Raw genomic sequence first — 15785 nt, forward strand, 5'->3', positions numbered from 1 at the left:
CACACACACACACACACACACACACACACACACACACACAGAGGCACCAACCACCTATCGTCCTCGTGTGTATGTGGCGTGTCCATCAGGTTCACGGAGAGAAGGGGGAAAAAGACAGTGCGTTTTGACGGTGGGACCAATGTCGGCGGCCCTCAGGAGGAGGAATGGTCTTGGGAGGCCGATCGGCAGGGTAGCCAAGACAGCGCGACCAAAGACTCCGGGATAGACACTTCTAGCACCTTCACGAGCAGTGAAGACAGCAACAGGGGCGATCTGCCCAAGGTACGGGGCCAGGTTACGAGCGAGTAACGTCAACCGGCTCGAAAAAGCAAGCAAGCAAAAAAAAAAAGAAAATAAAACTGCTAGAGAACGCTTCTCGAGTTGTAGCGACTTGTAGATCGGAGTCGATCTGTTGATCGGTGATGTAGAAGGCGGAGTCCCACACACGCGCGCGCGCGAGGATAGACAAGAGTTTAGGAACAATACGCCGGTGGATCGAGTAAAAGGGGTTTTTTTCAGCAGCGCTTTTTGTTGCACGATTGCGACCGATCGGGAACATAGATAAATCATTTCGGCAATGATCACTCTCTTCCGCGCGCGATCTACTCCAAGCGCCAATCGCGGCGGATCCAAAATGGAATACGTCGTCCAAAGTGGAATTACGGTTGTTTTCTTTCTCGCTCCATAGCTTCGATAGCGTAGCGAAGAGATGCATTGGACGAGGTGGCTTGCTAATTGATGTAATTAGCGTGCAGCACTTGTAATTAGTTACTTTCGGATTACAATGTGTACCGTGTGCCAGGAGAGCCGAAGTTTCAGGGAGTGGAGAATTACGCAATTGATCGCGCTGAGACCACTGATACCGATCGATGTGCGAATTGAGAGAAAGATATATATGTGTGTGTGTATATATATATATATATGTATATATATATATATATTACACACGCCGTAATTACGAAATTATGCTTGAACGTTTAATTTTTTTTCTTTCTACATATGCTGACAGGAGAGAGAACCTCTTTTGCTCGATTAACCCTAAACTTCGTGCTTAAAGGCTTGTGTGCTTGTGTTTGTTTTTATATCGAGGTTTGTTTATGATTTATATCGGTTTTCTTTTGTACAACTTTACTGCGTTGATACAAAATTCAAGCTTCCGAAGCTGAAATCACGGAATATCGTTCACTTTCGACTTTCAAATTGATTCAGATTATCGATAATACGTCATTGAGCATTTGTTAGCAAACATTGATCAGTAAATAAAAAAATAAAATTTTTTATTGATTGCCGTCTACGATATTCCGCGAATTCAGAAGTTTTAAGTAGAAAATCGTCTTCTCTGTACAATTCTCTTGCGTCAGACTTCTTTCGATTCCATTCCGTCGTGCCTCTTTTGCCTAAAATCTACCGTAATTTTCCTCGAGTTTCGCAATGACACAGATTTAATAGCGACGAAGAAGATTTATGTAGTTTTAAATAATGAATATAATTTCTGACATTCATTTCTCTTTTACGCCACTTCCAAGTTAAAGTACGATCGTCCAATTAAGTTTTCGTAAGTTACATTGTATAACGTAAAACGTACAAGAAGGTGCAGGTAATTGATTCAGTATTCGGCGTGTAAACTCTTCTGGAAATATCTAGAGAGAGAGAAAATGGCACTTGGTATTACCTTATAAAATCCTTCTTGTTACTTTTATTCGCCAGTTTAATATAAAGATGTGTCTGTGTTTGTGTGTGTGTGTGTTTGTGATTGCTATTTTGTGGAAATAGGACATTCTTTTGTATAAACGAATCAATAGACTCCGCGGATAACAAAAGTGGATAATAAGTAGTAATCACGATTTGATTATGGATTATTGCATACTTCTTTCTGTTAAAATAATATAGGATAATTCCTTTGATATCTAAAACGAAGTCAAATTATATAGTCGATTACGAATACTTCAATGGAAATGAAGATGATTCGATTTGATATCTATTTTAGTCGGGATTAGCAAAAATTTATAACACTGATCGATACCTTCAAACCCTCCAAACGTTATAACAATATAAAACTTGATTTCTTCGCCATTATGGACAAATAAATAAAGATTTATACCATTTTAAAAGTAAATTATTCGTGAAGACGTTAAGAAAATTACACTAATCATACGTTATCCGGAAAATAGATTTTACGACCGCGATTCCGACAGATGTCGATTTGAGCATTTTCGTAAAGTTTATGTTTGAATGGGCGAAATATTGCGTGCACGGCTCATCGTTCGATATACGAAGGAGATAGGCTGCGGGGGTCGCGGTCCAATTATACGAAGCAAATAACCAAGATTAAATTCCCCGAGTAAACGGTCGGCAATCGGGTAATTTATCTGGCAACGACTTACGTATCTCTTGAAGCAACTCGATCGGGATCAATCTTTTTCACTCCTGTTTTCAAACAAGTCACGTAACTCGAGGCTTGCTTTTATTTTCTCGGGGGCAAAAGTGGAAACTGATTGCGATGCATGAAGGCAAAAACGAGGAAACTAAATACCATCGAGCGCGATTGATTTCTACTGACTTCGCCGAACAAATCGAAGGAGAAAGGTACGGGACTTGGCGATGCGGGAATTGATTCGCACGATTGCGTCCGATCGATAATCGTGTTGCGTCCCGGCAGGCGCACCTCTTATCCGGTAAAAGTGCATCGCGATGTTGCCCCTTTGTCAACTGTGTATTTTAGTCATTTTAGAAAATTTTACGTGATTTTTTTTCGCGAGGCAAACTACTGGTCCAAAACGATTCAATTAAAGGACTGGCGAAGTTGCCAGTTCTCGGAAGGAAAAGCGTATCTGTTTCATAATTAATCAAATTGGATCGCGGCCAAAGGGTATCGCAACTGACGAGGCTTGACGACCTCGTTAGTTGTCGTCGATCAGTTCTGAGCAAAGGATTTTTTAATATCTCCTCAATTATTACGATTCTGTAACGGTTAGCTGTTGTACAAATGAAAGAGATTCGTACTATTGTTTAATCGCGAGTGAGGAATATCATAATTGCCGTCTGGCGTTCAATCCTGCCAGCTCGGCGATTCGAATATATCTGAGACAGGAAATTCGGACTTTCAACATGATTAAAAGCATCGTTATTATAACGACTAAAATTACTCTAAATATTTCACTGGCGTAAAAGTAGAAATGGATTATAAAAACATGTAATTGAATTTATCGACATTTGTAAGCTTTTGAGAATATATGATCGATCGTGTAGACTGATGACTCATTCTAATTTTCCAGCAATGTCCAAGCAGGATTAGTGCTGGTATTAAATCCTCTACAGTGTAAAGACGTGAACCGTAAAAATTTTACAGATAGACATTTGAATTAAAATTCTGTCTTATAAGACTTTCCGTCGAGCTTTCTGTGAATCGTGCATTAGATGTTGAGAAGCTCAACATTCAATAGGACTGAAGCCAAAAAAAGAGGCGACCCCTCTCCTTAAAGTAGATCCATCTGGTGAATCGTGTCGTTCTCAGATAAAGATAAAGATACATCACGCTCAGGATTTTTAGGCAATATATTACGGATATTGACGACCACGCAGTGTTATTTGCATGTCTGCAATACATGTATATATATTATTTTTATTTGAAATTGCCGAGGGCCTTCGGATATTAAAAATTTGACAGGTGCGAGATGCATGCAGTACAGAATGCCTTACGTATTATAATATTTGCTAGTCACGCATGTAGCGCATGAAACACCACTATTCGCTTTTATACGTACTACAACCGCGCTCGTTGCTTGTTGCTCTGTAAATTTTCCGACATGCCTAGATCGCCGAAAACCACGAAGACAGTCTTGGGAGGATACCGAAAGGCTTCGTGAAAGATGAACCATGGTCTTTTATTTGTTGAAAACATCTAATTTTTTAGAACAATTAGAGTTGTTCCATTTTCTAATTAATTATACATTGCTCTTTGCTCTTTTTATATCGATACAACTTGCCTATGCGTATCCTTTCAAATCTTATGCTAATTTAAAAACTATACATTTGTATCTTATAACATTTTTTACGCTCAAGTAGTTCGCGCAAGAGAAATGTGTTGCTGCAAGATGCAAGGCATTTCTCAGTAGTACATATTTGTTAACTGATGTGTGTTGCAATTGTTTTTTATTAGTTTTGTTTTAATTGATAAATATGGATCAATAATGGAAGTACGTCAGAATACTGGAAATCAACAAAATTATATGAGTTTTATATAAACGAGTTTCTATAAGAACGACTTTTGACTAATTACTTTCGTAACAGACAAATTGTATATTTTATAATTACGTTAAGTCATACTGGGGTTATTAACTAATGTCGCATAAAATGTCTCTTAGTTTTTTCTTCCTATGTAAGCGTGTTTGGATTAAAGATTCAGAATTCGGACGTACATTCCGTATTGTTAATGGTTTATAAAGGCATGTGACACCTATTATCAGTAAAAGAAATACTGTCCGCGCTCCGTAGCATCCATTATCCTGGCAAGTGAGCGAGGACGGTCAGAAGATTATCGGCCACATGGTTTTGCGAAAATCGGCCGGCTCCGGAAGCTGTAGTAGTATACTCGGACTAAAAGTTGTCGGTGGCAAACTATTGGAAGATGGTTCCATGGGCGCTTTGATCGAGAAGGTGAAAAAGGGTAGCACGGCGGACATAGAAGGTCAACTTAGACCTGGTAAGGAGATTACAAAGTTTGGATCAAGCAATTCGCAAAATGTTCAAATCGTCCAAGTCGCGAGCACTTAATTACGACGCGTTTATTAAAAACAAAATGTAAAACGTGAAATTTACGTAATGAACGTCATGATAAACGTTACGAGATACACTTTACATTACAAAACATTCTTGCCGCTATGCTCCAGAGAAATTGTAATCGGAAATTAATCATTGGTTTTGAATCAATTAATATATTTGGTTGTTGCAAATAAAATGTAGGTTTTTTTAATTTTTTTATTTGATACGTTTATATTACAAAATATATATTTTTTTCATTAAAATAGTCTCTATCTACTCCAATGCATTTCTTCCAACGCGATACAAGTCATTCAATGCCTTTCTGATAGAAATTTGGAGAACGGAGGCAATGAATTCTCCGAAAACGGTTTTTACATCATCATCTCTTTCAAATAATTTTCCTTTGAAAAAGCCTAGATGCTGGAAAAAATGATAATCTATGAGTAACAGGTCAGGAAAATAAGGAGGATGCGGGAGAACTTTATATATTATTTCAATTTTGTTAATTTTTTTACAGTCTGTTTTGCACTATGTGGCCGAGCATTGTCGTGAAGCAATAACACATTGCTTCTATTACATCCTCTTTAGTCTTCTGATCTGTTACTCACAGATTATTATTTTTTGAAGAAAAAATTGTTTGAAAGAGACGGCGATGTAAAAACTGCTTTTGGAGAATTCATTGGCTCTCGTTCTCTAGATTTCTATCAGAAAGACATTGAAGGACTTGTATCTCGTTAGAAAAAGTACATTGAAGTAGATGGAGATTATTTTGATTAAGAAAGTATGTATTAAATTTGTAATATAAACGTTCCAAATAAAAAATTGTTTTTTTATTTGCAACAATCTAATATCGATCGTTATTACATTGACTTAATTAATAAAATTACAAGAAAACTTAAAGGTTTATTATTGATTTATTGAGAATTGGGAAAGGTAAATTATATGCCGTCATTTGTATATTTGACCGCGACATATATATGTGGCGGTCAGCATTCTTAATCGTGTATATTAATGAAAGATCTGTGCCTCGATCGTTTCACGAACATTTCGTCGTAGTAATCCGTGCTTTCAGCTTTGACGCCTTGAAAGCGCACGGCTTGTCGATAATGCTCGCAACAATCGCGAGCAAGCCGTTCCCGCTCCCACGACCGTGCATAAGAACCGAATCGGACGACGCTCGACGATCTCCTGCGGCTGTTTCAGGTGACGAGGTAATCGCGTGGAATGGGAGGTTCCTTCAAGGCAAGAGCTTCCGGGAGGTTTACGACATCATCGCCGAGTCGAGGCTGGAGCCGCAGATTGAGCTCGTAGTTGAAAGAAAGATGTCGTCGATAACAACGGGGATGGCGCCTGCAGGACCGGGCCCATCGACACCCATGGCATCTAGAAGAATCGCTGCTCAGAGCCAATGGAGACAGAAACACGAGACCATCTCTGGGCCTCCGACGCCTCACCACAAAGGTGACTATGCACACAGCACGTTCCGTTTCCAGTCGTCTTCCGACTTGATTTCGCTTCTGTGTATCACAAATGTCGTGATCTAGATTATTTTATCACCGACTCGTTCCGTTCAAACTCGGAATATACATATCTTTTTTTTTTTACAACTCTGAATATACTTACCATCGATTTGATACAATATGGTAGTCGTGCATGGGCTTATAGTGCCGTTATCTTACAATTAATCAATATCATGGACGCTACAGGAAATAAATCTTATGTATATATGAATGGTGATTATACATCTAAAAGGGATGAGATAGATCATTATAGGTAGATCGGCATTTATTCTTCTCAGGATGTCAGTTTGGATGTAGTACTAAAGAGTTAGAAAAGAGTGTGTTAGAAAGATGCGTTGTTTTAAGCTGAATGCGATTATTAGAGAATCAGAAGTATTTCATCTGAAATGCATTTACATCCTTTTATTTGGGTGAAGAAAAAGTTAACATAGTTTATCTTATTTAATCCGTAAATCTTTTGTGACACCGTTTTAGGTGAAATTTATAGGGAAGATAATGGATAAGAAAAGCACAAGTTTCAAGCAGTTTCAAGCACAATACGATACCGAAAAAAAATAGCACGCATAGTAATATCTATGATATATTTCAATAATTTTAAAAGACGAAAGAGTTGAAATTTATTATTCCGACTGATGAAATATTAAATCCCATTAAACGTGAAACGACGTATTGCGCTTCTCTAACATTATTCTACTATTCTACTAACACCCGCATAAGTATATACGTATTAAACATATCAGAAGCAACGCTATTGCTATTGATTACATGGTTTTTTCGCATTTCAGGTCTTAAGAAATGTTTACTATGGGGTAGGCCTCTCAGAAAACTTTCTTTAAACCATTTTCTATTGATCAGTGTTTCTTGCCTGTATATCATTAGCCCTTTAATCTCCGTTATCGACGACCGTTTCGTGAGATTTCTCTTTAATCTCAAATCTCAACAAACGGGACTCCAGAGTCGTGATTTCGATGCTACGACAAGACGTATGGCGAAGCAACGAAAATTGATTTACTATTTATTCTGTTTTGAGTATTACCGTCGATGTTTAACGTAGTTGTAGATTGTAGTGCTAATGCACCCCTCCTCCTCCTCCCACTGCTAAAAGAGCACATAGGTATATAGTCTTATGGGAGCAACAACTATATTATATGTATATACACAAGATACAAAGATGCCGATATATATATATCCCGCATATATTGTGCTTCCTCTCTACTTAATACAAATCACGAGTATCCTCGTGTAATCCTTATGGATAAGTGTAATTTACTGTATTCGCTACTGTCTATTATCTCTACTATATATCGATCTAACATTATTATCATAATAACTCCCCTCATTCCTTTCGTGGCTCGTTGTCACGGATTTCCGTGATTGTGAGAACCCGTGCATGCGGACTTCACTTCTTCGAAAGACGTGGGTGTTTCCAGAATTGTTCAGAAATAGTTTATCGATTTTGCAACATCCCCGGGGGTTCGATGACGCTCTGAGATAGAACTTGGTTTTCGCATCTATAATTTCGCACACTCAAGTATCCGATCGACGCAGAGATCTCTCGAATAGACGTCTAACAGACATCCCGATCTTTCAAACGCTACTTTGAACATCTCGAAGATACATTTTCAATCTTTCTGTCGTTTGAGTATTTATTTAATATATGTATATCGTATATACAAACACGAATGTTAACATATTCACTGTCAACAATGCCAACAATGAATGTGTTAACGGTAATGAAAGCATGAAAGATTGTCCATTCATTGGATCACCCGAATTTCTTCTTCTTCTTCTTCATTTACTTACTGTCGTCTTTTACTTCTATTCGTTATTTTCTTCGTGACGAAACTCGCGTACCTACACTTCTCGTGAATCGCTGCAAGATCGCAGATACGAAAACAAGTTGTATCCTAGTCGAAGCTGCACGATCACTTGCAGAATTGTACGACGCGAGGCGTGAGAAACCCTCGGTTTTAGTGACGTCGCCGGGCTCGCCGGACCTGCACGCCCAAGGACGCGGTCGACACTCCCGACATCCGACCGGAAATGCGAACGTGGGCGGTAGTATCCAGGTGAAGCTGGGCTTCGATCCTGTGGGACTTCAGCTGATCGTCACGATAATTTGCGCCGCGGGGCTCACGCCAAAGAGCAACGGCCAACCTAGAAACCCTTACGCCAAAGTTTTTCTGTTTCCTGACAAAAGGTGAGTGAATTACCGTATTTCACAGTATTTTTGATGATAATACTTTTGATCAATCGAACATTTCGGAGAAATATGCGCGAACCTGTAAATGCCTCAATATTTATTTTAATGTAACTCGAATATCATAAAAACGCAACTAAATATGTTTGAAATATATTCTTTGACGTAGGTACGTTAATATTACAGTTTTGTTTTGTAATCCTTTAACGGTGACTATTCGGTCTGCGACTCATTTTGTTCTTAATTATCGGCTAATCTTTTGAGTACTTTGAAAAATTATATATCTTTTTAAATGTCATTTATAGCGAAAAATCGAAACGACGTACGAAGACTGTGGCGAACACGAACGACCCTAGATGGAATCAGATTTTCGTTTATAATGGAGTCAGACGTTCGGAGCTGAGGAAGAGGGCACTGGAGATTACGGTCTGGGACTACGCTAGGTACGAGGCGAATGATTTCCTCGGCGAGGCTGTCCTGGAATTGGCAGTATGTCTCCTGAACGAGGAACCAGAATGGCATTCTCTGACCGCTCACGGAGAACACCGGCACGTCAGGTATGAATCGCACTCGCGGATGCTAGTAGTTCCAATGCTAAAAGCGATCAAATAAATACCTCGCATCGATACGAATCCCTTGCGGAATGTTTGACAATGTTCCCACGTTATATCTCGCTCTGCGTAAAATGACGTAACATTATAATACGGTGACTTATCTCGTGGGTCTTAGAAATCTGCATTTCAAGACAAAGAGGGGCCTATATTCCTTGGCATTTTGTTTCTAAACAAATAAAAAAAAAAATTTAATGTCGCGATAAAATAACAGAGTCTAACGCTGGAATAATTAACTATTTTTTACTCCTTAGGCACTACCAAGATTCTGATGACATGATAGATTGTCATCTTAGTCCACCGTCGACCACGTCGAGATTAAGTGACTCCGACACTTCGGAGTGCGACATTACGGATTGCGACGTGTCGAGAGAACAAAGAAGAACGGCTGACGGTGCCAGCATAAGCAGTATCGGCAGTTCCTCTAGGTAAGGCCATCTTTTAAAATCTCCGTATATATAAATCTCCCGGTTTAACGAAAGAGAGTATATTGAAACCGCTGGGAAAATCAGCCAACTCAACTAGCTTAAGATATCTGCGTCCAATACCGCATAAATCCGTCATACGCAAATCGAAGCGTTTATGCGAGAATCACGAGGTATCGAATTGATACTTTACACATTATTGAGAACTAAATGTAGCAGTTACCCAAATACGTTACAATCAGCATATTTGATCGGTAGGAACTGCATTACTAATCTGGCAGAGTTACTGCCCCCGACTTAGGATCTAGTTTACAGATCTCGTAACTACCATCGTTATATTGTTGCATAATAGTTATTCTCGTTCCCTGTATTGCGGTCTTTATTACACAAGGAGACGTTATTTTGGCGTACGATACAGGGTATTTTCCCACAGAATTCCTTCCGTCAGAATGCTTCCATTAGAATCAGACATTGATGCAATCTATGCGATTAAAGAGAACTTTACATGACTTGAAATAAATGTACAATAAAGGAGTTTTTGTTGATTTTTTTTATTGAACTGTTCTTTCTTTATCGATTATTTGCCGTGAAATTATTGTAAAACTGTTTTTTCTTATAATTTAAAAACATTTTGTATAAAGTTTTGAAAGCGGCTCCGATAAGAGAGATCTGATTTTCTTTCTTTCTTATACGACTAAAATGTAAGCCAAGCGCAGTGGAGAAATAGAGACAAGTAGGAATATATAAAATAAATGATTGCGAACGGAAGTTTAAAAAAAAAAGATAAGACTCGAATGGGAAGGGGTCAATCGAGAGGGGGTAAAAGCCAAGTTATAAAACTGGGCAACAAGCCAATTGACATAGCAGTTGGCTCACGACCGTTGCTAGCTCCGGAAGTCAGCCTTAAAACTCGTATCCATATTAATATTCTAATGATGATGTCCGGTCGTTATTTTTGAGTATAAAGTGATTTTTGTGTTGAAGTTTTCGAGTTTCTACTTATATGCAAAGGAAAGAAACGATAGTGTACGTTAAAAAAGAAGATAACTGTCCAAAGTGTTAATTATTCGTGATAATGAACCTTTTTAGAATCGCGCAAAATCGCTGCTAAGTTAATTGATCTTAGAGAAGAAAGTTAGATATATTTGCAACTGCAATAAATTATACAGTTACGAAAATGTGAAACCTGTGAAACTTTCCTAATGTGAACGTTTAATCATTAATAATTATAATTAAACGACAACGAAGTTTACATAATAAAATTCGTGATATCCGTATTCACAACAATTATAATTTTCATATATTTAGCAAGTAAATTTCACGAAATTGTTCCAATGACGCGTCTTGCTCTCGCTTTAAAGAAAGCTTGCCCATAAATTTTTTCATCGACGATACACGCGGCAAATTGAATCAATGTAGTGGATTCAATGAACACGTAGGCTATCTTCGATAGACTTGGCAGGTAGAGTGGCAGAGATGGGGATAAGCCGAGATATTATCCGGCATCGCTCTGCGCTTCTTTTATATCGCTTCGATCTGCAAAGCGGACGCTTCTATCCCTAAGCGCGCATTAGCCTGGAAAAGCTTTCTCCGAATAATTGAAACATTCCAGCCTGCTCTGAGAGCGGCGGACGTCCTGTACATATTTAAACAACCTTCAATATCGTTTAATGAGATTATTCGAAAGGGTTTCGCCAGTTACATTAACATATCCATCGTCAAACCAAGCCGGCGGTACTAACATAATGGACAATGTGTGCACGTTTTGATAAAATATTTTTATTATAATTCTACGCGAGTATATACACGTTATTATATTTATGACGAAGTACGCATAGCTTTTCTGGTCAATCGCGGATACACGTATGAGAATTACAAAAAATAAATGCATAAGTTTTATACTATTTCTCTTCGCGCCTTCGCGATTCCATATTTAAACATTGCTAGAATAAAAAAAAAATTACGCGTTTATACACAAAGGTTTAGGGTTGAACACATTCTTTGCAGATTAAATTAATTCATATAAATACGGATAAAATGTTTTATGTTGAAATGTGTAAAATAATCTGTGGAGAGATAAGAAACATTAGACAATGACGCGTCGGCCGCGGCCGCGCCACCGCCCATTGATTTTGATTTTAATCGTATGCTTTGTGATTTATTTTTTAGGTTTCATAATATGCCGTCAAATTATAAGCGGTACGGCCATTACAATTTATATCTTCTCCTCTTTCACGAATCACGCAGTCACACGTCTTGCATCCTCACCGCTAGGTTCTAATGTATTGCGCGTAGATCAGTTAGTCATACCGACAGATTATCTCAAGCCGGAGATGTAGTAGGGACGAGACAACGAGACGTGTATTGATGTGGTCACGTAGCTAATTTGATTTAAGAACGTACAACAAAGGCACGAGAAATCTTCATTTGACCAAGGATATTACTTCCAAGCGTGAACGGGAGGGAAGGAAGAGAGAAAGTATTCTTTCTTTTTTTTTTTTTGGTAAAAGAAAGAAACAACGACCGTGATACAGACGTCATCGGTGACGGAAAACATCGGCAATAAAATCTCTAATTCCTTTTCCACGCGCGATATCGCACATGCAAGTCGGTGAATATTGCAATGCACGACGTTTCGGTGTTACAAAATTGCCGGGACAATTTCTATCCTTTGTCTTCGTTTTTCGTTAAGACGCGAAAACATAGTGAAATGAACAACGAGATGTCAAGTGCGAATATTTAGCGAATCGCCATCCATGTAGGCACTTTAGACGTCATGCTGTCATTGCTTCTCGCATATACGCATATTATATTAGATGCGACAAGACATGGCTTCTAGAATGCTTAGTGCATTGCAGTGCATCGGCCGGGGTGGATTGAGTTTTGTCGAAGCTTTGACTGCAGTTCGCCCGATTTTCGTGACTATCTTGCCCATCGACATATTGTTTTTTGTTGCCAAAAATGGTGAAAATTATTCTGGATTTTGTATCTTACACATCTCGCACGGTCGTTCCTTTTGATGTGTAATACTTACACAGTACTTGGCACTCATCGAACGCACTTACACGGCATATTCTTAATTTATGACGAGTCACTCTCTTTTTTGTCGCGCATACTCTCATTTTTGGCAACGAAAGGAGCCCCGCGAGATCGAGAACACCAAAGAGAACGCTCGACTGCATTGCCGAGTAACTTGGAGCTGCTGTGCGCCAAATTAGGAGATATGCATTCGCAGTTTGCGATCTGAGGAGTCAAATCGAGCTCGCGCTTATGCGCCAAAATATGTACGAAGACAATTTGAAAAATAGCATTAACGAGTGAGAGGATTTTATTCTTATCTCAACGTTTTCGACTTTGTCCTCGGTGCTGCGTAGCTCATTTTCACTCCTAGCATTTGAACATCTTCTTTTCTGCTTTCCCACCATCCTGGCCGCATGTACATTTTAGCGCGAGATCACAGCACTCGCCTCATTTAACTTGTAAGCCACGCAGCATTCATTGATTGATGAAAAAAAATGAACGCATGCTGGAGCAGCCACTATTCTAGCCCGCCGCCGGAGAGGGAACTCTGCGTCGATGGCGAACATCGGAGTCGAAGAGATATGTCGCCTCAGGGACGTAAAAGGGCAGCCCTAATGATTTCTCGTGACCAACAACCTGCTTCTATCTCGAGTTATCAGGCATATCGTAAGGTAAATGTTAGAGAACGTTTGATTTTAATTTTTATTTGAGTACCGATTGCAAAGATGTGCTTAAAATCGAGAGATTTAAGAGTTACAAGAAAGAAAAAGTGTGCATGTGCGCGCGCGTGTGTGTTCGAGTTTTGATCAAATTTTTTAACTAAGAAAAAATGGATTGCAGAAATTAATTAATGATTAATTAATTTCTGCGAGCCATTTTTTTCGCGAATAAAAAAAAAGAAAAATTATTGATACTCTATTGCTGCCTGAGACATCGAAGCACATGTTATTAAATATACAACATTTATCGAAGTGTATCCTTGTACATTATTGAATACGTATCGCAGGACGAGTTCCATCGGGGAATGATGGGTCACAGGTCGCACAGCGCGGCACCTATGGACTCTTCGAGTGTCAGATACCGAGGAAGATCTCAGAGTCCCACCGGTCATCGTTCCTTGTCTCCACCCGAGCATAGATCCATTCCCTACTCGCATGGATATGTTCATACGACAAGGTAAAATATCACAGGGAAAATTCTTTGACATTATCTAGATTACAAGCTTGTGGGAACTGGAACTGTGGACTTACCGTTGCTCTTATTTAGATTCGGTTCGAGATCGGCGACTGCCACACCTACTGGATCGCCGAAGAAACGTCAGTTACCTCAAATCCCAGCAGCTTTGAAGGAAAGAGTCGCGCAAGATTTTGACGAACGAGCAATACGATTCGTAAGACATCGCAACAGACAGTTGATATACAGGGGCATGGGTATGGGAGGTGAGTTTCAACGTTTTCTATCGGAAAAATTAATGTATTTGTCTGATATTTTTTTATTGGCCACTACTGGACTAAGAATGAATGAATAGAAACATATTTTAATACAATAGCCAATATATAACTCATTCTTTTAATAAATATAAATATATTATAAATACTATGTAATATAGATATATTAATTTATTATTTTTTATTTTTAATAAATATAAAATATTTTTTATTTTTATTTTTATTTTTATTTTTATTATTATATCTTAAATAATTGATTAATTTATTCCCAGGCTGGGAAAGGCACATCAGCGGTCTTTCGGACTCGGATCTTCCTTCAATGGGACACGATCCTCTAACATTGCCACACAGTCATCACTCTCACAGATTGCACAGGCCGAGGACGGGGCACTTAAGTCCCGACAAAGATATACTCGATCTTGGAGATTCTGACATGGAGAGCATAGCTTCGGTAACGAGCAGTGCCTTTAGTACGCAATCGGAACGACCACGTGGATCGAGATTAATGTGAGTATAGTTTTATAATTAAATTTCCGTTATTTTACCATACGGACCACCTCGCGTTGCGGCAGTCAATGTGCAACGCAACGCAGATTCAAGAGAATATCCCGTTAGAAAGGAGGATTTGAGCATCGAGTGTGTTTATCTTAAATATATTTCTTATCGTACATTTTAAACATCGCTGCAATATTAGAATGCATCATTATATGTCTTTTATGTCACGATACATTAAAATCAATCTTCTGAGGAATAGCACACTCATCGGCTCAACCTCTTGAGTCAAGTAAAATCCCTGGATTAAATGGACATTGTCAACTAAAAATATCCCGTAGTTGCACATTTTCACATCCTGCTTGTGTACGTGTCAAGTCTTCCGATACCCCTCCCGCTTTCTTTACGGAGCGATTAGATTGCACTTCCTATGCACCGTGTCAATGTCCATTTAATTAGTGCCCCATTCTAAGGAAGCAGGGATCAGTGCGTGGCGTTGGTCGAACGGTTAGGTAGTTGTGTCTCGTCGCGTCATAGTAAAGAAGAAGAAGCATTGCGAAGTACATCGATCGCCGCGTGTCTCTTCTGAAATGCCGACCCGTTGTTCTCGGCGAATCGACAGAGTCGAGTTTTGAGATGTTAATGACCGATATGCGTTCGATCGATCGCGAACGCGTGGTTAAATAGAAGGAGAAAAAAAGTAAAAAAGGAGCAAAAGAAAGATGAAAAGCGGAATGGGCTCACCCTTTGGTTGTGTTCCCGCAAGAGCGCTAAAGTCTCTATATGAAAAACATTGTTTGCAGACCGACAGTTAAAAACGTTTTAATACCCGGTGCCATATCCCCCATACCCTCACCCCCTAGGCGCAATAGGCGCAGGCACAATCTTAGGGTACCTTGCAGCGAATGTCATTGTCCCACCAAGCCCAGAAGCAACAACCCTAGCAAGTGTCCCACCCTATATCCCCTCGTACGGAGCAAGTCCGCAGTGGTACGCTCGTTGTACAAAAAGATGTGTACACCATTCACGAGATCGCAGACCGTCGACGAGAACATGCTGAGATATTACAACTCCGAGACCAGCGAGTACAGCGTTTCCGAGGGGTACATACTCAAGCCAGAGAGACTCGTAGCTAGTAGCGCTAAGAATCGTATACCGTTATACGTCGAGGATTGCCTCCGGGTCGACTTTAACAATCGTTTTGTGGAGAAGTTTCGTTTTAAATATTTGACGCCGTATTTCGCGGGAGGATTCGATATGTCGCGTGAACGCGATGATTCCGCGGCAATGAGGACGACGACGACGAC

The 15785-nt window shown here is 39.4% G+C and overlaps 1 protein-coding gene across 4 annotated transcripts in view; it reads left to right on the forward strand.

Annotated features, from left to right (window-relative positions):
* The window catches only part of LOC112453862 (regulating synaptic membrane exocytosis protein 2), a 57908-nt gene that overhangs the window by 27371 nt on the left and 14752 nt on the right, over positions 1-15785 (forward strand). For all 4 annotated transcript variants that reach the window (XR_003040670.1, XR_003040671.1, XR_003040669.1 and 1 more), the window contains exons 7-18: positions 90-282; positions 4495-4702; positions 5965-6222; positions 7067-7090; positions 8217-8481; positions 8787-9038; positions 9347-9520; positions 11687-11716; positions 13053-13209; positions 13545-13714; positions 13805-13977; positions 14259-14493. Coding sequence is in view for 1 of the 4 variants with exons in the window: in XM_025014849.1 (XP_024870617.1) it covers positions 90-282; positions 4495-4702; positions 5965-6222; positions 7067-7090; positions 8217-8481; positions 8787-9038; positions 9347-9520; positions 11687-11716; positions 13053-13209; positions 13545-13714; positions 13805-13977; positions 14259-14493 (2139 nt within the window). In the remaining 3 variants the exon portion in view is untranslated. The remainder of the gene's footprint in view (positions 1-89; positions 283-4494; positions 4703-5964; positions 6223-7066; positions 7091-8216; positions 8482-8786; positions 9039-9346; positions 9521-11686; positions 11717-13052; positions 13210-13544; positions 13715-13804; positions 13978-14258; positions 14494-15785) is intronic.

The sequence above is a fragment of the Temnothorax curvispinosus genome, unplaced genomic scaffold, assembly GCF_003070985.1.
Source record: "Temnothorax curvispinosus isolate PA1 unplaced genomic scaffold, ASM307098v1 QBEX01004747.1, whole genome shotgun sequence".
Lineage (NCBI taxonomy): Eukaryota > Metazoa > Arthropoda > Insecta > Hymenoptera > Formicidae > Temnothorax > Temnothorax curvispinosus.